Source organism: Erinaceus europaeus, chromosome 3 (genome assembly GCF_950295315.1).
Source record: "Erinaceus europaeus chromosome 3, mEriEur2.1, whole genome shotgun sequence".
NCBI lineage: Eukaryota > Metazoa > Chordata > Mammalia > Eulipotyphla > Erinaceidae > Erinaceus > Erinaceus europaeus.
The window spans coordinates 43,957,308-43,981,307 of record NC_080164.1 but is presented as its reverse complement, the minus strand read 5'-3'; the positions used below and the strand labels follow the sequence as shown (position 1 = coordinate 43,981,307).

General features: G+C 39.0%; 1 protein-coding gene across 3 annotated transcripts in view; it reads right to left on the bottom strand.

Annotated features, from left to right (window-relative positions):
• Positions 1 to 24,000, bottom strand: part of EXOC6B (exocyst complex component 6B) — a 615,405-nt gene that overhangs the window by 255,642 nt on the left and 335,763 nt on the right. For all 3 annotated transcript variants that reach the window (XM_007523677.3, XM_060187119.1, XM_060187121.1), the window contains exons 14-16: positions 22,735 to 22,840; positions 17,838 to 17,947; positions 13,317 to 13,428 (exon numbers count right to left, since the gene is read on the bottom strand). In XM_007523677.3, the coding sequence (XP_007523739.1) occupies positions 13,317 to 13,428; positions 17,838 to 17,947; positions 22,735 to 22,840 (328 nt within the window). The remainder of the gene's footprint in view (positions 1 to 13,316; positions 13,429 to 17,837; positions 17,948 to 22,734; positions 22,841 to 24,000) is intronic.

Here is a 24,000-nt window from a genome sequence, read left to right as displayed (position 1 = left end):
AGACTTACTGGTCTATATCCACTGTAAACCATTAATCTCCCCAATTAAAAAATATATTTACTATTCAAAGAAGAAAAATGCATATATTTAAAATTATACTATAAACAATATGAAGCAAACTATGGAACTAATTTTATGTTAACAATTTTTTAATTTCAAAACTTACTCTAAATATTATTTTTTAATTTTTTAAAGAATATTTATTTATTTATTTATTCATTTCCCTTTTGTTGCCCTTGTTTTACTACTGTAGTTATTATTGTTGTTATTGATGTTGTTGTTGGATAGGGCAGACAGAAATGGAGAGAGGAGGGGAAGACAGAGAGGGGGAGAGAAAGACACCTGCAGACCTGCTTCACCGCCTGTGAATACGACTGCCCTGCAGGTGGCTCGAACATGGATCTTTACATCGGTCATTGCGCTTTGCACCACCTTCACTTAATCTGCTGCGCTACTGCCCAACTCCCCTAAATATTATTTTTAAAAGACAAGATAACTCTTATTTCCACACTATTTCCTGGTTAGGTGACCTTGGCAAAGTTACTAACTTTCATCATCTTAAATTTAGAATAATATTAACATCATACCAAAGATCAATATACTAAATATACTGTATTAAAGTAGTAAGTGCATTATGTATTTAGTTTCTAAGTACTATTATCATTGATATTACCTCCTTACACACATATAGCTACATATGTATATATGTATCTTTAGAGTAGTTGTAATATATAGTCATATTAACTAGTCTAACTATAATATAAATTCACCTGCCAAATTAGGCATATGTTATCAGATACTTTCTCCTCTCCCTCTATCCTATTTTCTCTCCATCCCAACTTTCAGCTATTTTACAAACCTTGTATGTTAAGACTATGTTCCAAATTCACTGGCACATAATCATTGCAATATGCATCCATGCACCCTGATTCTCGTGTTACCAACAGCAAATTTTACACTAAGTCAAGCCAATTACTGTAACTATCTTTAAGTTCTTAACTCTCCTCCTCAAGACATCACTGTAGGGATCTCCCTCTTTTGTCTACATCATCAACTATTTGCTCTCTATTCTATCATTCTCATCAGAAATATCATGGCTGTTACTTTTCCTACTAAAAAAAATCAATACATCCCCCACCAGCTGCCACCTCATTTCTTGCTTCACTTAGTAACAAAATTTCCAATTATCTTACACCCACTGTCTCTAATTGCTGTCTTCCCATTCTTTGAATGTTCTTATTAAAGAAATGCTTTATTTTAGGATAGTTGAACATTTACAGCATAGTTTCAAAGAGTTTCCAAATACTTCTCACCCATTTTTTCCTATTGTTAACATCTTCACATTATCATGGTACATTACCCACAACCAATGAATCATCACCAGAACATTCATATTAAATTAACACTACACTTAATTCAGATTTCATTAGAGTTCCACTAATGTTCTCTACTTAGTTTAGGATCTCATTCATGGTAACACCTTAGTTCTGTGTCCCTACACTCCTCTGGTCTCTAAAAAACTTGTCAGCCCTTGGGGTTTCTTGTTTGTTTGATTTGTTGTTTGTCTGTTTTGTTTAATTCCTGCCAGTGTTGAGGAGTACTGGTGAACACTTTGTAGAACTTTTCATCAAATTTTCGCTTGTGTAATATTTTATTTCTGAAATCATGGGTTTTGGGAGAGAGGCCATAAAAATAATATGCCTTTTCATCACATTATATCAAAGGTACAGGGTCAGACAGTGGCACACCTGGAAGAATGAGCAAGGGCTGGATTCAAGCCCCCAGTCTCCATATGCAGAGGGGAAGCTTCACAAATGGTGATACAGTACTACAGTGTCTCTCTTTCTATCTTCCCCTCCCTTCTTGATTTCTCTCTGTTTTATGAGAGAAGGGAGGAAGGGAAGGAAGAAGAGGGAGGGAATAGAGGAGGAAGGGGGAGAGATAGGAAGAGATAGAATGGGGAGGGGAAGAGAGCGGGAGGGGGTTATCGATTAGTGGGAACAGTGGATTCACTGTGTAGGCAGCAAGCCCCAGTGATAACCCTGGTGGTAATTATAAACAAATACTTTTCCAAAAGCATATGATATCAGTGAAACTTGTCTCTGAGTTGTTGATCTTGATCAACTGCCGGAGGTAATGTTTGCAAATTTTCATCACTGCATAGTAATTTTTCCTCTCCTTTCATAAAGCACTTGTGGGAAACAAGTCAATAAGAACAATCTATACACAGAGGGTAGGAAGCTATGCACTGTTTCCTGGAGGAGATAATAGCTCTATCACTTATTTGAAGTTATTCTGTACAAGATTCATTCTCTCTCTCTCTTTTAAGATTTTGTTTATTTATTCATGTGAAAGATAGGAGGAGAGAGAAAGAACCAGATATCACTCTGGTACATGTGCTGCTCAGAACTGAACTCAGGACGTCATGCTCCAGTGATTTATCCACTGTGTCACGTCATGGACCATGGATTCATTCTCTTTTAAACCTATCCCATCAGGAATGTCCTTCTATCATACTATTTAAAATGTTCTTGTTAAGTTCAGTGATTTTTTTTTTAATCTTTACAGGAGTTTCATCACTCCTGGTTAAATTAACATTTGCAAGTACAGATTCAGAGAGACAGAACAAAAGAGAGAAAAAGACACCACAGCATTCAGCTTCCTCTAGTACCAAGGAAGGTGTGGGCACAATAGGATCTAACCAGGGTCAGGACAAAGCCTACTGTTTATTGTCAACATGAGAGTCAATGTGATCCTTTTAAAAATCTCATACCAAGTCACAAGTCAAATTCCTGCAATGGCACCCCATTTCATTCAAAATAGCAATCAAACACTTTACTAAACACAAATTTCTGGAATCCCTAGGTTCTTGTTTCCTGCTTCTCTTACCCTCACTCCATACCAATTCTCTATCCATTCTTATTGTTCTCTGATTTGACAATGTCTTAACTAACAATATTTTAGATCTTTACTCTAGTTGTTACTTTGACTAAGAATGCTCTTTCCCTTTCAATGATAGCTTACCATCAAGATATTGTTCTTTTCTTCGCTACTATTCACTACTGTCTTTTTTCTACAGATTTAGAAAAAGTAGCCTTAGGAAAAGAGGTATATCTAATGATTTAACGATTCACGGTCACTTAAAATCTGAAACTGTTTTGCAGAAACCTATCACAGAGAGATGAGAAATTTTACCCATGTGTCAACAACTATACTGTGAGCCATTAATCTCCCAATATAGTGACTTTAAAAAAAATGGTATTCATGTTACAGCTAAAACTAAAAGTATGATTAAATTGACTAAGCGTGGGGTAGTAAAACATGAGAAGACCACTGCATGTAGAGAAATAAAAATGAAAATAGAGAATATGAACAGAAAAAAAAAAAAGACAGCTGATACATTCAGACTCAAATCAAGACATGGAGATAAAGGTGTCAGCCTACAAAATCAATGCACAAAAATCAGTGGCATTTCTTTATGCAAATACTAAATCTGAAGAAGAAGACATCCAGAAATCACTACCATTTACTGTTGCAGCAAAACCAATAAATACCTAGGAATAAAGCTGACCAAAGAAGTGAAAGACTTGTATACTGAAAACTATGAGTCACTATGCAAGGAAATAGAAACTGATACCAAAAAATGGAAAGACATCCCATGCTCATGGATTGCAAGAATAAATATCATCAAAATGAATATTCTTCCCTGAGCCATATACAAATTTAACGCAATACTCATCAAAGTTCCACCAAGCTTCTTTAAGAGAATAGAGAAAAAAAAACTACAGTCATTTATCTGGAACCAGAAAACATCTAGAATTGTCAAAACAATCTTGAGGAAAAGAAACAGAAATGGAGGCATCACACTCCCAGATCTGAAGCTATATTATAAGGCCATCATCATCAAAATAGACTGGTACTGGAACAAAAATAGGCACACAGACCAGTGGAACAGAATTGAAGGCCCAGAACTAAACCCCCATACCTATGGATATCTAATAATTGATAAGGGGGGCCAAAGTATAAAATGGAGGAAGGAGGCTCTCTTCAATAAATGGTGCTGGGAAAATTGGGTTGAAACATGTAGAAGAATGAAACTGAACCACTTTATCTCACCAGAAACAAAAATCAACTCCAAATGGATGAAGAAGCTGGATGTTAGACTAGAAACTATCAAATACTTAAAGTAAAACATTGGTGGAACACTTTCCCACCTAAACCTCAAGGATATCTTTGATGAAACAAACCCAACTGCAAGGAAGATTAAAGCAGAAACAAGCCAGTAGGACTACATCAAATTGAAAAGCTTCTGCACAGCCAAAAAAACTATCACACAAACAAAGAGATCCCTCACAGAATGGAAGAATATCTTCACATGCCATACATGAGACAAGCGAATACTCACCAAAATATACAAAGAGCTCAACAAACTTAGCACCAAAAAAGCAAATGACTCCATTCAAAAATGGGCAGAGGATATGAACAAAACATTCACTATAGAAGAGATACAAAAGGCTAACAAACATATGAAAAATTGCTCCAGGTCGCTGATTGTCAAAGAAATGCAAATAAAGACAACACTGAGATACTACCTCACTAGTGTGAGAATGATATACATCAAAAAAGACATTAGCAACAAATTCTGGAGAGGCTGTGGGGACAAAGGAACCCTTTTGCACTGCTGGTGGGAATGTCAATTGGTCCAGCCTCTGTGGAGAGCTGTCTGGAGAACTCTCACAAGGCTAGACATGGACCTTCCATATGACCCAGTAATTCATCTCCTGGGGATATACCCCAAGGACTCCATAACACCCAGCCAAAAAGATATGTGTACACCTATGTTTGTAATAGCTAAAACCTGGAAGCAACCCAGGTGCCCAACAACAGATGAGTGGCTGAGAAAGCTGTGGTATATATACACAATGGAATACTACACAGCTATTAAGAACAATGAACCACCTTCTCTGACCCATCTTGGATGGAGCTAGAAGAAATTATGTTAAGTGAGCTAAGTCAGAAAGATAAAGAGGAGTATGGGATGATCCCACTCATAAACAGAAGTTGAGAAAGAAGAACAGAAAGGGAAACTAAAAGCAGGATCTGACTAAATTTGTAGTAGGGCACCAAAGTAAAAACCCTGGGTGAAGGGTGAGGGTGGATGTTCAACTTCATGGGGCCGGGGTAGGGGGATGGGACACAGTCTTCTGGTGGTGGGTATGGTGTTTATGTACACTCCTATCAATTTGTAGTCATTTAAATCAATATTTAATTAATATGAGAGGGGAAAATTGATTGAATGTCTCGAACATTATAAAGCACAGACTGAGTCTTTTTAATACATAGGCTGAGTCTTTGATATGTTGACTCTCTTAAAAGCTTAGTCCAGGGAGAAACAAAAGCAATCGGTGACATAGCTATATGCAAATAATGTCAAAGGACATAAAATATGATGATGGTGTGTATGATACAGCAAGTACTAACAAAGGGATTTTTCAAAGTTAACCCAATTGCCAAACAATGTGATTATTGCAATAAGTATCTATTGTCTTTAAACCCCAAGACAACAGGAATCTCCTACTTCCTCTATAGAGCCTATGTTTCTCCCAATCCTGGAACCTCTGGGATGGGGCTCACTTCCCTGCATGCTTCTCTCAAGTCAGGCCAAATGATATTGCATCTGCTGATTACAACCTAATCAATGCAAGAAGTACTGTCTCAGCAAGCTTCACCTCAGACTGTGTACAGAGACGTCAGGCACAGATTGCCAACCCTTCACCCTCATCACTCGGGTGAGACCTTTCCTTTCATGGTATTCTCTAATTCCAGTCCAGGAGGTTCAATTCCTAACAAAGTCCCAAAACCTAGATATAGGCCAGGTCCCATAAGGTAGATTATATGTTCATATGTATCCATAAATTAGGGCAAAATATATACCTGAAAGCAAATATACACAATAGACTGTAGTGAGTCAGTATCAAGTTCATAAAGAAATAGTGTCCACATAAACTTAGATACCCTCCTCACCTACTTCCTATTATAGTTCTCCTACTCACTCCAAGGCTAACCTTATCAAAGGAAGGACTGCAAAAGCTGAATAAGGGCAAGAGACTGGCATATCTTAACAATGACTCTTTATTCCCTATCAGGCCCTAATCGGGGGAGTCCTGAGATTCCCAAACAGACTTGAATGGGCCTAGACCTCAAATAAATTGCTCTCTCCATTGTTACCGGTCATCTCTATCAGAAACAACAAAATAGACCCCTTTGTGGGCCCCCATAGGACCTTGCCCTCAACCTGGGTCAACAATGGTAGAGAATGTTCCATCCTCCAAAGGGAGGATGGACAACATACTCTATGCTACACCTGAGGAAGATGGGTCGATACTGGGGCAGCATGGAATGCTCCTACTCATGACCACAGAATGTGAGCTCAGATCTAGAGGGATGTAGAGGTCACATAGGCTCCTAAGCTATGGGCCCCAGATCACATCAAATCAATGGGGTTTACAGTAATATTTATACAACTTTCCCATAACTGGGAGCTACTCTCTTCCCTGATCCAGCTTTCTGGTTCTTTTCCCAGCCATGACATCATTTCCCCAGAAAATTATTAGGATCCATCTGCATATCAGATTTCAGGCTCAGGAAAAAAAAAAAAAAAAACCTTAGTATAGCTACAGGCCCTTAAAATATAACTAAAATATGCCTACTAGCTATCTACAAAATGGAGGACCCCCCAACACTTCGTCTGCACTATTCCAGCCTTTTGGTCCATGATTGGTCAACAATTTGCTTTATATTTTAACTCTCTTTTCAGCCACCATGTTCCAGATGCTAGCAGGATGTGATCAGACTTCCCTGGACAGACAACCCCACCAAGGTGCCTTGGAGCTCAGCTTCCCCAGAACCCTTCTCCACTAGGGAAAGAGAGAGACAGACTGGGAGTATGGATCGACCTGTCAACACCCGTGTTCAGCAGGGAAGCAATTACAGAAGCCAGACCTTCAACCTTCTGCACCCCACAATGATCTTGGGTCCATACTCCCAGAGGGTTAAAGAATATGAAAGCTATCAGTGGAGGAGATGGGATATGGAGGTCTGGTGGTAGGAATTGTGTGAAGCTGTAGCCCACTTACCCTATGGTTCTGTCAATGTTTCCTTTTTATAAATAAAAAAATTTTAAAAAGACATGCAGATAGACATACACTAACTTACAGAAACTTAAGTAAAAAAAAGAAGTTTGACATCCTGAAATAGAATTCTCTGACTCTTTAGTGCTTTTGCTATGTTATTGTTTGAGCAGTTATATGTTGCCTGCAACAAAACTAGCTTTCATTAGAATAATTTTCATGTTACTATGAGCAAATTATAAAAAGTCTATCTTTACTATAACAGAAATAATTAAATCAGTATAGAAGACAGTAAAAGTGAGTATGTTAGGAAAAATCAACCTGGATTTAAGTTTCATGTTATCATTTTGTAGTTGTATGACTTTGGGAATGTTCCCTAAACTTTAATTATGCCTTTACAAAGTGGAAGTAATAGTATAACACATGCCCAGTCTATTGAAAATCTTTTTTTTTTTTTTGTTTTTACTTTTGTACGAAATGGTATCATAGCTGTAATTGAACCTTGAAGAAATTAAATTATTCCACAAATGTTGCCTATTATGATGGTGACTCCAGATGTGAACTCACTTTAGTACCTGTTAGGGAAGATACTATGTTTTTTCTTTCTACATTTCAGCAGTAAACTTATTCAAAGATGTACTATTTATTGAGGAATAAAATCACTGTATGTATATGTGTACATGCCACCATAATAAATAACATGTATCATCATAAGTCATCTCCATCAGGAAAAACATCATTAAACCCTCTGATGGAACTTTATAGGATCTTGCCCTCAATGTAGAACAACAATGGTAGAAACTGCCCCACTTTCCTAAGGGAGGCTGGGTCAACATACTCTGCTACTCAAGGAAGACAGGTCCTGAAGTGAATGCAACCTAGAATGTTCCTAGCTATGACCATGGATTGTGAGCTTACACCTACAGGGATGCAGAGGTTGCACAGGCTCCTGTGCTAAATACAAACAGACATGGGCCCAAGGTCAGATTAATGGTGTCTACAGTTAATGGTATTTATATACTTTCTCCATATCTTGGAGCCACTCTATGTCCTGATCCAGCTTTATAGTTATACTCTCAGGACTCTGACACCATCTTCCCAGATGATACTTTTAGCCACCTGTATATTAGCTGTTTTGGGCTCAGGCAAAAAAAAAATTAGTAAAGCCATGGGCCCCTTAGAAAAAACCTAAAATAGATTTCCTAGTTTCTTCCAACAGGAAGACCTCAAATCTTATCTGCTCTAATCTTACCTTTAGGTTCTTGATTATCAAACTGTCTGTTCTGCTTTAAATCTTAATGCTTTTCTGCCACCAAGTTGCAGGTGCTACCATGATGCCAACTGACTTCCTTTGGCAAATGACCTCACCAATGTGTCCTGGAACCCCACCTCTCCAGAGCTCTGCCCCACTGTGGAAAGACAGAAACAGGCTGGGGGTATGGATCAACCTGCCAATGCCCATGTCCAGCAGAGAAGCAATTATAGAAGCTAGACCTCCCACCTTCTGAACCCCATAAAGATCACTGGTCCATACTCCCACAGAAATAAAGGATAGGGAACATTCCAATGGAGGGGATGGGATAAGGAACCCTGGTGGTGGGAATTGTATGGAATTGTACCCTTCTTACCCCATAATCCTGTCAATTATTAAATTGCTAATATAAATAAATAAATAAATAAGTTATTAATATTTTTCAGTCATATGCAAAAGTACTCATGATAATAATACATTTGCCAAAAAAATATTCAATCACCGAGGAATGACATTTAGCATTCATTGACAAAGTCACAAATTATGATATGGAAGCTGGTTGGTGGTTATCTAGGTTTAATGCACATGTTGACTTGAGCAAGGACCAGTGTTGAAGTTTCTGGTCCTCATCTGCAAGAGGGAAACTTCAAGAGTGGTGAAGCACAAGCACATCCATCCAAAATGATATGTGTACCTGTATGTTCATAGCAGCACAATTTGTAATAGCCAAAACCTGGAAACAACCCAGGTGCCCAACAACAGATGAGTGGCTAAGAAAGTTGTGGTTTATATACACAATGAAATACTACTCAGAGATTACGAATAATGAACCCACCTTCTCCGACCCATCTTGGATGGAGCTAGAAGGAATTATACTGAGTGAGGTAAGTCAGAAAGAGAAAAACGAGTGTGGGATGATCCCACTCATAAACAGAAGTTTAGAAAGAAGAACAGAAAGGGAAATGCAAAGCAGAATTTGACTGAGTTTAGAGTATTGCACCAAAGTAAAGCACTCTGGGAGGAAGTGGAGGAAGAGGAAGGGGGGGAGGAGATAGGTAGATTTCCATCTCCACTGGGGCTGGATGTAGGGACACAGATCGTCGGTGGTGGGAACAGTGTTAATATACATGCCCATTAACTTACAGTCTTACAAATCACTATTTAATCAATATGAGAAGGTAAAAATAGATTGAATGTCTCAAACTTTTTGATGCATAGAGTCCAGTTCTGAGTACATAGTCATTTAATCTAAGCACTTAGATTTCAAATTGGTAACCTGATTGAATTTTAACAGTGGGCTTGAATTGCTAAAACATTTCTAATAATGACTTTTTCTTTGAAATATTAAATCTTCTATAATCTTAGACTAGGGACCAGAAGCAACTGGTCTTGTCAGTATATAAGATATTTGGGAGTCGGGCGGTAAGCACAGCAGGTTAAGCCCAGGTGGCACAACGTGCAAGGACTAGCGTAAGGATCCTGGTTTGAGCCCCCGATTCCCCACCTGCAGGGGAGTTGCTTCACAAGCAGCGAAGCAGGTCTGCAGGTGTCTATCTTTCTCTTCCCCTCTCTGTCTTCCCCTCCTCTCTCCATTTCTCTCTGTACTATCCAACAATGACAATATCAATTACAACAACAATAAAACAACAGGGGCAACAAAAGGGAATAAATAAATAAATACATTTTTAAAAAGATACAGTTATCTGCAACCATCTATTGCAACTATCTATTGCAACTATCAATTGAAACTATCTATATAACTCACATGGGGTTAAAGAATAGGAAGGCTATCAAGGGAGAGGATGGGATACAGAGCTCTGATGGTAGGAATTGTACCCCTCTTATCCTATGGTCTTGTCAGTGTTCCCATTTCATAAATAAATTAATTTTAAAAAGATATAGTTATTTGCAAAGAGCATTAAATAACATAAATCATGGTAAGACCTTGTATAGTACAGTAAATCCTAACCATGGGATTTTCAAAGAAAACCGAATTCCCAAATAACTTGGTTCTAACAGTAACTATATAATGCCTTCTTAAACTCTAAGAAGCAAGAACATTCCCCATTCTCTATAAAACCAGTATTCCTCCCAGTCCTGGAATCTCTGTGGCATGGCTTATTTTCCTTCATGCTTTTCTCAATACATTCCATTTGATACTGCATCTGCTGATCTCAACCAAAGTCATGGAAGCAGTACCACTTCGACATGTTTCACTTCGGATGGTGTCCACAGATACCAGACATGGGATGTCAACCCTTCAGCTCCGTTACTCTGCCACCAAGTTGCAGAAGCTACCATGATGCTAACCTGACTTCCCTGGGCAGACAACCTCACCATTGTGTCCCCATACCCCACCTCTCCAGAGCCCTACACTAGGGGAAAACAGAAATAGGCTGGAAGTATGGATCAACTTGCCAACACCCCTGTCAAGCAGAAAAGCAATTACAGAATCCAGACTTTCAACTTTCTGCACCCCATAATGATCCTGGGTGCATGCGCCCAGAGGGATAAAGAATAGGAAAGCATCCAATGGATGGGGATGGGATGTGGAACTTTGGTGGTGGGAACTGTGTGGAATTGTACCCCTCTTACCCAGTGGGCTGTTGATCATTATAAAATCAATAATAATTTTTTAAAAAGAGTGGTGAAGCAGTGGTGTGGGTATCTCTCTCCCTCTCTATCTACCCTTCTCCTTTTATCTCTGTCTTATCAAATAAATAAATATTTGAAAAATTCTTTAAAAAGAATTATGATAAAGTTCTCCCTTAATAAACTCCCATTGCTTCTTCCTGTCTTTGCCTTATATGTAGACTGTCTTTGAAAGGAACAATGGCCCAGATAGTCTAAGAACTGAGAACTCAGGTCTTTTAAGCTATCAGAGTACATCAATGGCACAATCACAGCCAGATTCAGGAGTCTTTTGAGGCCAAAGCTGCTGCTATTGCAAAATGTTCCTGCTATACTACTTATTTAAAATGACTTTTAAAGACTGAAAACTGAATGGCAACTGTCATGCACTACAACTTAGAGATACTTCACAAAATAAATTTACATCCCATCTGCCCTACTTGGAATGTAGAAAAGAAGAACATTACAATCTAAGATCAGTAGGAGTTCCTAGTTTCCACTCTGATTTCCCTTTTTTATAGCTTTCCTGATTAGAAAGAAAGAAGTTAGCCTAGTCTCAGGCACATTTTTATGCCATTTCTACGCCATGTGAACTGAAAAGGGAGGGTCTTTCCTTAATAATATCAAATGTGGCTATAAATCCCTTATAAGAATTCAGTAACTGCCAGTGGAGCACACTGAAATGCAAATGTTTAACATCTTTATGCAGGGAAAAAGAAAATCACTCCAAACTAAGAAGTAGGTGCTCGCCTGGCTTCCAGCTGTTTTAAGGTAGGGCTCAGTATCACAAACATTTGCTAACTTTTAGTACGATCCTTGACAGTGTATTTGAAAATGTCATTTTCTTCCAAGAGCAAATGACTTTCAAATCACAAAACCTCTGCAGGTAAAAACAGATGGCCAACAGCCTTTCTGTTTCCCTACGGAAAAAAAAAATCTGTAAGTGCACACTTTTGGCACTATAATTTCCAGAAAATGGCAGCTTGAGTCTCTCATGTAATCCTGGGTTTATAAGATAAAGAAAACTTCACATCTTTATAAATTTTAGGAGTACACTCCAGTGAGCCAACATTTCAGTTTGCCAAGATACTGTTCTCAACAGATGTACAATGTGCCTTCTCTTTTTATGAGATTGCATAAGCTTCCTAAGAAAGGTCAGAATTACCTGTCTCTCACATTTCCTTAACCACCAGTCTCCAAATTTATGGATAAAGAGTAATCTAGCACTTACGTGTGAGGTACCACAAAAGCAAAAATTGAGGTTAACACTAGCCAAGGTCTATGAATGCCAGAATCCTTGGCATCAACATTCAGGCAGAAAAAAATGTGATTTCATATTATATGAACTGCCATTTAATGGGGTCAAATGTTAACTACATTCTTTGACCGAATATATTTTTTAGAACATCAATGGCAAATAACAAGTAGCAAGAACTTCAGGAATAAAAACCAGTTAAGCAAATAACAATGAAAGACAGTAGGGGTGAAGGGACTTAAAAACAATCACCAACAGGTGATTACATCCTTACCATTAGGAGATCATCAAGAAAAACATGACAGACCATACAGAATATATATGTATATATTTGCCTCCAGGGTTATTGCTAGGGATTGGTGCTGGGACTATGAAGCCACTGATCCTGGAAGCCAGTATTTCCAGTTATTATTATTATTACTGGATAGGACGAGAGAAATTTAGAGAGGAGGGGGAGGTAAAGAAGGAGAGAGACAGGGGGCGGGCTGTAGTGCAGTGGGTTAAGCATACATGAGGTGAAACTAGAGCGCCTGCATAAGGATCGAGCGCTGGTATAAGGATCCCGGTTCGAGCCCCCCACCTGCAGGGGGATCGCTTCACAAGCAGTGAAGCAGGTCTGCAGGTGTCTATCTTTCTCTCCCCATCTTTGTTTTCCCCTCCTCTCTGCATTTCTCTCTGTCCTATCTAGCAACAACATCAATAACAACAATAATAATAATAACCACAGCAATGATAAAAACAAGGGCAACAGAAAAAGAAAATAAATTAATTAGTTAATTATTTTTTAAGAAAAGGAAAGAGGCAAAGAGACACCTGCAGAATTTCTTCACTGCTTAAGAAGCTTCCCTGCTTGCAGGTGGGGAACTAGGGGCTCTAACAGCGATCCTTACACAGGTCTCTGTGCTTTGTTCCATGTGCAGTTACCCAGGTGTGCCACTGCCCAACACCCAACCATGCAGAATTTTGCAAACAAGTCACAAACAAGGACCAGAGCTGAAGGCCTCTTTTCAGCTATTGCCTTGGTTCTCTTTATAATAAGGAGCTTCACCTCAGTAAGTCCAATATTCTTCCTTTTAATGACATTCTGCAAAGAGTTGCTCAGAGTCCTAGTTAGCAGCAAGTTTGTAGATTTACGAATCATGTCATCAACTTCAGTTGAACTGGAAAAGAAGCATCAAAAGTAGAATAATTATTCTGCAAACAAACAAGACAGCAATGATACTCATAATAACAATAAAAGCTGCAAATAACATCTATAGTGTACCACAAACTACTCCAAGTATTTTAACATATTAAAATTCATTTAACTTTCTGATAACCAAATAAAATAATTTTATTATAAGTACAACTATACAAATGAAGAAGTGACAAGGGACTGGGTGGTAGCGCACCGGGTGAAGTGCACATAGTTCAAAGCGCAAGGATCCCAGTTTGAGCCCCTGTTGCCCCATCTGCAGGGAGGTCACTTCACAAGCAGTGAAGCAGGTCTCCAGGCATCTATCTTTCTCTTCCTCTCTCTATCTTACCCTCCCCTCTCAAGTTCTCGCTATTCTACTCAATAAAGTGGAAAAAAATGGCCATCAGGAGCAGTGGATTCATAGTGCAGGCACCAAGCCCCAGCAATAACCAAGGCGACCCCCCAAAAAAAAGAAGCCGCACAGAATTTAATAATTTGTTCAAGATCATATAGTTAGTACATAGCAAAGTATGATTTCAGTCTAGACAATCATTCTAAAACCCAAAGCATTAAAATACTGTGCTCTACAGTCTCCTAGGGTAGAATTCCCCAGCAAGACTCCTTGTCTTAAATCATCAATTTTCCCGTACTTTAAAGTCCCTATACAGACTGCTAATATTTATAATTTTCCAAACTGGGCTCTCTGTAGACTTGTCTATAAGATTTGCTGACAAATCCCCCTAAATATAATATCTGCCATTGTATTATTTGTTTTCACCAGAGATCAGATCTGGTTACATGCAAGTTCTGCACACTTCCACTGTGTTGTTGTCTTGTGATCCTAAATTGACATATTTTTTTAATTTATTTTAAAATTATTTTTATTTTATTCTTTTTTAATTTAATAAAAACAAGAATTTGACAGGAAAGGGGATAAAGAAAGAGAGAGAGAGAGATGCCTGTAGCCCTGATTCCCCATTAATGAAGCCACTCCTCTCCCCATCAAAGTGCACTTAACCAGGTACACCACCACTCGGCTCCCACACCAACCATATGACATTTACACAGCTCTCATCAGGAAATAAATGTTTTAAGTAAGGAATATAACCATGCATTAATGCTTTATAATCTTCATAATGCCAAATGACAGTCAATAATGACATTTTTACCAGAAGAAAGTGAATTTAAGTAAATGATGCAGTAGTTAATTATGCATGCAAAATTTTATTATTTTCAGATTTTCTGAGGAAGAGCTAGCAGAGCTCTGCTCCACTTTGGCATATGCAATGCCCAGGGTTGAACATGAGGCATCATATACACAAGGCCTGTGCTCTAGCTACTGAGCCATGTCCTCAGACACATATACCAAGTTTTGAAAAGGAAAAACTAAAATCCTGAAACCAACAGACTTCATAAACCTCTGGATACATAACACAAGATGATTTTCTATAAAAACTATTCTTTGGAATAAAGATTTCTTCACTGGTAAGGTAGTGATATCACATTAAAAAAATAGCTGTCAAATTACAGAAGCCAGACCTTCCACCTTCTACTCCCCATAAAGATCTTTGGTCCATACTCCCAGAGGGATAAAGAAAAGGGAAACTTCTAATGGAGGGGAAGGGATGTGGAATTCTGGTGGTGAGAATTGAAGCTCTCTTATCCCACAAACTTGTCAATCATTATTAAATCACTAATGAAAAAATATTTAAAAAGAAGAAGAAGAAGGAGGAGAAGGAGAAGGAGAAGGATTAGTAGAAGAAGAAGAAGAAGGAGGAGGAGAGGAAGAAGAAGAAGGAGGAGGAGGAGGAGGAGAAGGAGAAGAAGAAGAAGAATATGTAGGGGGGCGGGTGGTGGCACAGTGGGTTAAGCACACATGGTACAAAGCACAACTACCAGACTAAAGATACTGGTTCGAGCCCCCGGCTCCCCACCTGAAGGAGAGTCGCTTCACAGGTGATTAAGTAGGTCTGCAAGTGTCTATCTTTCTCTCTCTCTCTCTCTCTCTCTCTCTCTCTCTCTGCCTTCCACTCCTCTCTTGATTTCTCTATGCCCTATCCAACAACAACAACAGCAATAACAATAACAAGGGCAGCAAAATGGGAAAAATGGCCTCCAGGAGCAGTGGATTCACAGTGCAGGCACAGAGCCCCAGCAGTATGCCTGGAGATAAAAAAAATGTAGAAAACAAATTGCAAAAACTGCTGAACTCATTTCTAAATGTCCAGCATCATTTTATAATTCTTTGACAGTATAGTATGTATCAAGATACAGAATGTCTTGTTGTTCATCAAATCTGCACTAATCATTAAACATACATAAATAATATATTTTTTAAAATAGCTGTCAATCACTGAGCTTAAAATATTCAAGGAGATTTACAGAATAGACTGAGGGGACAAAAAGAATAAGTGTTTGGAAAAGTAAATTGAAAGAGAAAATGAAAGGGCCTGGTGGTAACGCACCTAGTTAAGCGCACATTACAATGTGCAAAACCAAGGTTCAAGCCTCAGGTCCCCATCTGCAGAAGGAAAGCTTGCAAGTGGTGAAGTTGGGCTGTAGGTATCTCTCTTTCTATCTCCCTCTCTGTCTCTCCCTCCCCTCTTGGTTTCTTGATGTAGCTATCCAATAAATAAAATAAATAAATAACAGATCCTTTCTCTGTTGTCGCTGGTCATCTCCATCAGGAACAACATAGTGGACTCCTTTGTGGGTTCCTACAGGACCTTGCCTTCAATATGAATCAACAAAGGTAGAGTTAGCCCCATTCTCTGAAGGGAGGTTGGGTCAAAATACTCTACTACTCAAGGAAGATGGGTCTAGCAATGAGTGCAGCCTGGATGTTCCTACCTCTGACCACAGAATGCAACCTCAGACCTACAGGGATGCAGAGGTTACACAGGCTGCTGCACTGAAAATGGGCCCCAAATCAAATCGATGAGTTTACACTTAATGGTATTTATATATTTTACCCACATTGGGGAGCTACTCTCTTCCCTGATCCAGCTTTCTAGTCCTATTTCCAACTCTGACACCATCTCCCCAGACAATACACCCCAAACACCATCTCCCCAGACAAAGCAGGTCCACCTGCATGTTATCTCTCAGGCTCAGGCAAAAACTAATAAAGTTATGGAATATACCTTGGAATATACCTAAAATAGACCTACTACCATTTTCTAAAAATGGAGACCTCAAATCTCATCAGCTATATTCTTACCTTTAGGTTGCTGATTATTAAACAATCTGTTCTGCTTTATATCTTAATGCTTTTTCAGATACCAAGTTGCAGATAATAGTATGATGCCAGCCTGACTTCCCTGGACAGATGACCTGACCAGTATGTCCTGGAACCCCACCTCTCCAGAGCCTTCCCCCACTAGGGAAAGAAAGAAACAGGCTAGAAGTATGGATCCACCTACCAACATCCATGTTCAGCGGAGAATCAATTATAGAAGCCAGACCTACCACTTCTGCACCCCATAATGACCCTGGGTCCATACTCCCAGAGGGATAAAGAATAGGAAAGCTAGCAGAGGAGGGGATGAGATGTGGAGTTCTGGTGGTGGGAATTGTGTGGTTATACCCCTCTTATACTATGGACTTGATGATATTTTTTATTTTATAAATACATTAAAATTTATAAATAAAATAAATACAATTATTTATAAATAAATGATAAATTAATCTATCTTATAAATATTTTTTTAAAAAAAGAAAATGACAAAGAATTGCCTATATAGTCTATGTCAAATATGACAAGAATGTGAGGCAGGTCACACTGGGAACTCCAAAATAACTTGATAAAAAAACAACAACAACATAATTCTATCACCAAATATATTTAGGGAGGCTCATTTACAATGACTACTGTTAGTATTTATTAAATGAAAATAGTTCATGCTTGCCTCAGAGATATGCTGTGATAACTACCTGAGGTTATACATGTAAAATACTAAACTTATTACAAAGAATTCCAAAGAGTAATTATTTTAAACATTGCAGTAGTGATTTTCATGCTGATCAGATATAAACTCCTGGTTAAACACACTGTTACCTACTGATCTTAAAATTTCATCAAGTGGACGATAAAAATTACTATATTACTCATTTTTATTGATTTCTCACTAATGGTGTTGAAATCAGAATCTGTGAAAAATAGTAAAACAAAAAAATAAATCAAGCAATGTAAAAAAATTTGTTCAAACACTTCGTACTTCCCCATGTAACATGACTTTTTTAATCCAGTAGCACCGTGCAGTGGGAATGGAGGAGTAATACTACAGATTTTCAGAATTAGAACTGAAGGGACTGTCAAAGAATTTTTTAGAAAACATGAATACAGAGTCACAATCTCAGTGTTTGCTGTATTTTCACTGTTTCACACTATACCTTAGATGAAGATCTTCCGAAAACTTGAGGCAGGCATAGATAAATTCTTTAATTTGGTTGTAAACTTTTGGCACGAATTCAGAGAAAGGAAACTTTTTGGGAAAAGGTTGCTGTGAACGCAAAAATTAAGGAAAGCAAGTCACATACCAACATACATTAAGGAGAGTACTAAATTCATTATAATGCCTGTTTAACAATATCAAAGTTAAGAAATTATCTCCAAGTTTTCCTGATACTAATAAAAATAAGATATAAGTAAAAATAAACTATAATTCAGCAGTTGGGCAACTAGTTCAAGATAGTAGAATATATGACTTGCAATGTCTGAGGCTCTCAATTTGATCTCCAATGCTGCATGTATAAGAATGATGTTCTTATACAAGATACTGGGTACTATACAGCAAACCATAACAAAAGGAATTTTCAAAGTTAACCCAATTACCAAATAATGTGATGATAACATTAACTATCGATTGTCTTTTTGAACCCTAAGACAGCAGGAACCTCACATCTCCACTACAGAGCCCCTACTTCCCCCAGTCCTGGAACCCTTGGATAGGGCCCACTTTCCCGTATGCCTCTCCCAATCCATATCAAATAATATTGCATCCGCCGATCACAACCTAACCAACGCAACGATTGCCACCTCAACATGCTTCACTTCAGACTGTGTCCAGAGACTTCACGTGTGGAATGACAACCCTTCAGCTTCATTACTCGGGTGAGACCTTTCCTTTCATAGTATACTCTAATTCCATCTCAGGTGGTTCACTTTCTAACAAAGTCCCAAAACCTAGATATACACCAGTTTCTGTGTGAGAGAGCATATCTTCACAGGTATCTATAAACTACTGCAAAATATATACCTGAAAGCAGAAGTACACTAGAGCTTGCAGTGAGTACCTCCCTAACACTTCCTCTCCACTATTCCAAGCTGTGGGTCCATGATTGCTCAACAATTTGTTTGGCTTCATATGTTAACTCTCTTTTCAGTCACCAGGTTCCAGATGCCATCAGGATGCTGGCCAGGCTTCCCTGGATTGAAGACCCCACCAATGTGTCCTGGAGCTCAGCTTCCCCAGATACCCACCATACTATGGAAAGAGAGAGGCAGACTGGGAGTATGGACCGACCAGTCAACGCCCATGTTCAGCGGGGAAGCAATTACAGAAGCCAGACCTTCTACCTTCTGCAACCCACAAGGACCCTGGGTCCATGCTCCCAGAGGGATGGAGAATGGGAAAGCTATCAGGGGAGGGGATGGGATATGGAGATTGGGTGGTGGGAATTGTGTGGAGTTGTACCCCTCCTACCCTATGGTTTTGTTAATTAATCCTTTCTTAAATAAAAAAAAAAAAAAAAAGAATGATGTTCTAGGGAGGGAGAACCAGCCCAGGGGCAACGTACTCGCCTACCAAGAATGAGGTTCCGGCTTCTCTCACTCATCTGAAACTCCTATCTCTTATGAAACAAAATACATCTCTCTTATTTAATAGTAACTCAGGGGAGCCGGGTAGTGGCACAGTGGATTAAACATACATATTATGAATTGCAAGGACCTGCACAAGGATCCCGGTTCAAACCTCTGGCTCCCTACCTATAGACAGGGGTCGCTTGGTGTCTCTCTGTCTCTCTCCCTCGCTATCTTCCCTCCTCTCTCAATTTCTCTCTGTCATATCCAATAAAATAAATAAATAAATAAATAAATAGCCACTAGAGGAGCAGTGAATTCATAGTGCTGGCACTGAGCCCTAGCCATAAACTTGGGAGGCAAAAAAAAAAAAAAAAAGTAACTTGGAACAGGAAGATAGCATAATGTTTTTACAAAAGACTTTTCATGCCTGAGTCTCTGAGGCACCATGTTCAAACCTTGGTACCACCACAAACCAGAATTAAGCACTGCTCTGTCTAAGAAAAGAAAAAAGAAAAAAAGCAACCAAACAAAATGATAAATGTCCTTCATCACATGGAGGAGTATTTATATTGTCAACTTGTTAAACAATAAAAAGTAATGAACTACTGATTCATGCATCACTTCAGAAGAATTTTAAAAGCATTATGCAGAGTAGAAGGTTCCATACTGTATCATTCCATTTATACGGCATACTGGAAGTAGATGGGTAATGACCAGACTGGTGGTTCCAAAAGTTGAGAGTTAGGAATGGGATTGTTTAAAAAGTGGCAGCATGGGGCCACAGGATAGCTCACCCAGAACAGTGTAGACTTTATCATGTAAGAGGGTTCAGGTTCAAATCCCTGATACCACATGCGAGCACCATACACAATAAATGCAGGGGTGTATCTTCCTTCTCTCTCTGTCTTCCCCCTCCCCCCCACTCCCTCTTCCCTTTCCCTCTCCCGTTCCCTTTCCCTCTCTGTCTTTATCTTGAGTTTTTTTAATTATTCATTTAGCTATGAGAAAGAGAGGAGAGAGAGACAAACAGAGCATCATTCTGACACATGCAATGCTGAGGATCAAACTCAGGACCTCATGTTTAATGATTTATTGACTGTGTTACTCTCTATTTTCAAATTTTAAAAAGAATTCTTCAATAGTATTACATAAATTCAAAGGCCCAGAATACCACTACTACCAAAGACAGGATGAGGGATTTTTTTGAGATGACAGATGATAAAACTGTTCTACATCATTATTGTGGTAGAAAAATGAGACTAAAGGGGGTTGGGCGGTAGTGCAGCAGATTAAGCACACATGGCGCAAAGCACACAGACTGGCATAAAGATCATAAACATCATGGTTCAAGCCCCCAGCTCCTCACCTGCAGGGGGGTCACTTCACAAGCAGTGAAGCAGTCTGCAGGTGTCTATCTTGCTCTCCCCCCTCTTGTCTTTCCCTCCTCTCTCCATTTCTCCCTGTCCTATCCAACAACAATGACAGCAATGACAACAATAATAATAACCACAACAATCATAAACAACAAGGGCAACAAAAGGGAAATAATAGCCTCCAGGAGCAGTGGATTCATAGTGCGGCACTGTCCCCCAGTGATAACCCTGGAGGCCAAAAAAAAAAAATCAGACTAAATTCACTGTTAAAAACTGACAGGTTCTCCTATTTCACTTCCCTCAATCATTCTAACTCTAACCCTGTCAGATAAAGTAAGGAATACACAAAATCTGGATAAGGTCAAGAGACCATTGCACTCTAATGATGGCCCTTTTGGTCACTAGAAGGCCACTCCATCATCCAGGGCCCTAGTCAGGGAATTTTGGGATTCCTACACAGGTCTGATGGGCCTAGACCTCTAATAGATCCCTTTCTCCACCATCACTGGTCATTTTCATCACAAACAGCATCACTAAACCCTCCGGTGGAACTTTACAAGACCTTGCCCTCAATGTAGAACAACAATGGTAGAAACTGCCCCACTTTCCTAAGGGAGGCTGGGTCAACATACTCTGCTACTCAAGGAAGACAGGTCCTGAAGTGAGTGCAGCCTAGAATGTTCCTAGCTATGACCATGGATTGTGAGCTTACACCTACAGGGATGCAGAAGTTACACAGGCTCCTGTGCTAAATACAATTAGACATGGGCCCAAGGTTAGATCAATGGTGTCTACAGTTAATAGTAACAGTTACATACTTTCCCCATATCTGGGAGCTACTCTATCTCCTGATCCAGCTTTATAGTTATACTCCCAGGACTCTGACACCATCTTCCCAAATGATACTTTTAGCCACCTGTATATTAGCTGTTTTGGGCTCAGGCAAAAAAAAAAAAAAAAAAAATTAGTAAAGCCATTGGCCCCTTAGAAAAAACCTAAAATAGATTTCCTAGTTTCTTCCAACAGGAAGGCCTCAAATCTTATCTGCTCTAATCTTACCTTTAGGTTCCTGATTATTAAACAATCTGTTCTGCTTTAAATCTTAATGCTTTTCAGCCACCAAGTTGCAGGTGCTACCATGATGCCAACCTGACTCCGTTTGGCAGATGACCTTACCAATGTGTCCTGGAACCCCACCTCTCCAGAGCCCTGCCCCACTATGGAAAGACAGAAACAAGCTGGGGGCAAGGGTCGACCTACCATTGCCCATGTCCAGCAGAAAAGCAATTACAGAAGCCAGGCCTTCCACCTTCTGTACCCCATAATGATTCTGGGTCCATACTCCCAGAGGAATAAATAATAGGAAAGCTTTCAAGGGAGGGGATGGGATACAGAACTCTAGTGGTGGGAACTGTATGGAATTGTATCCCTCTTATCCTCTAATAATGTCAATCATTATTAAATAATAATAATAATAATAAAAACAAATAAAGTGGCCTAGGCAGTAAATAGTGAAGAAAAAAAAAAAAGCTGACAGATTGGGGGCCAGGCAGTGGCACACCTGGCTAAGTGCTCAAATTACAGTGTGCAAAGACCCAGGTTCAGGTTCAGGTTCCAGGCCTTTGGGCCCCACCTACAAGGGGAAAGCTTCATGAGTACTGAAGCAGGGCCGCAGGTGTCTCTCTGTCTCTTCCCCTCTCTTGCTCCCCCTCTCCTCTCAACTTCTCTCTATCTCTATACAATAATAGATACACAAAAATATTTTGTTAAAAAACTGACAGATTGACATAGCACTCAAGGTAAATTTCTCTGTATATTAAGGGAAGAAAGTCTCCTGAAAGTATAATAAAAACAAGTGTTTAAAAGGGTACACCAAATGAGAACTCCCACCAGTTCCCTAAAAGATTTCTGTAGCAATGGGATCCCAAAGCCACCTGCTGATTCCCAAAACTAGAACTATAATCATTATAAACCCTCAAAGTATGCATCCTTTAAGATATTTTAGAGTTTTAATATTCAAATTGGAAGCAATGCTTTTAAGAATACAGATATAACAAAAGCTGTCAGAGTATGTTCCATAAAGAGAAGTTCATTTTAAGGTATTTCTTACCTTTTCTAGTTCTATATCTTGGAATGGGAATTGTCCTGCCATCTTCTTATACATTTCTTCACTCGTTACTGGTATGGGACTATAGTTGTCAGAATCAAGTATGTTTCTGTGAAAAATAAATAAAGGAAGAACAGAAGGTAGGGTAAGGTAAGAAGTGGTTCAAGAAGAAGGAATGCAAGGAGGAAGGAAAGGTGTGTTAGTCACTATAGTAATTGGTAATTCCCTGGTGTATTCCAGCTGCATATACACTAACACCAAAAAAGAACACTTCACAATCTCAAATCTGTTCCTGCTATAATATAACTATTTGGTGTCAGGTAGGAACTACTTAAAAAAGAACACAGAATGAAAACCGCATTCTGAAAAATGACACAAAACTTAAATGCAGCACAATTATAAACATGATTCTCTAATATTTGAGATTAATAGATGAGAAACAAAATTTAAAGGTAACATGTTGATGTCTGAAGGTTAAGTAAGAAGTTAATGATCAAAGAATATCCACTCAGAAGATGATGAGGCGGGAGTCGGGCGCTAGCGCAGCAGGTTAAGCGCACGTGGCGCAAAGCGCAAGGACCGACATAAGGTTCCAGGTTCAAGCCCCTGGCTCCCCACCTGCAGGGGAGTCACTTCACAGGCGGTGAAGCAGGTCTGCAGGTGTCTGTCTTTCTCTCCCCCTCTCTGTCTTCCCCTCCTCTCTCCATTTCTATCTAACACCGACAACAACAATTAACTACAACAACAAAAAAGAGCAACAAAAGGGAATAAATAAAATAAAATAAATCTTTAAAAAAAAAAAAGATGATGAGGCTTTACGTCTATATTTAAAATCTATTTGATATGTCTATCAATCCCACATTAGAACTTTTTTCTAACATTCAAAACTGGCTGGAGAACTAAAGTAACTTCTATAAAAAATTCAACCGCTCATTTGTCATTGCATTAAGGATAAATACTTTTTTCATACATAGGCTCAGTCATGTTATTAATTTTCAAAGTTACTATCAAGATATCCCTTCCCTAAGTGCAACAGTGGCATTAGATAAAACAGGTTTTTAGAAATACACATGTATATTTGAGTATATACAGAAGAGGACAGCGTGATTATCAGAAATATGTTCAGATACCATGAAAAGAAAGATTGGGAGGCCAGGTGGTGGTGTACATGGTCAAACACTTTATTATATTCAAGGGCACTGATTCAAGTCCCCACTCCCCATCAGCATAGGAGAAGATTCAAGAACAATGAAATAATTACTGCAGGTA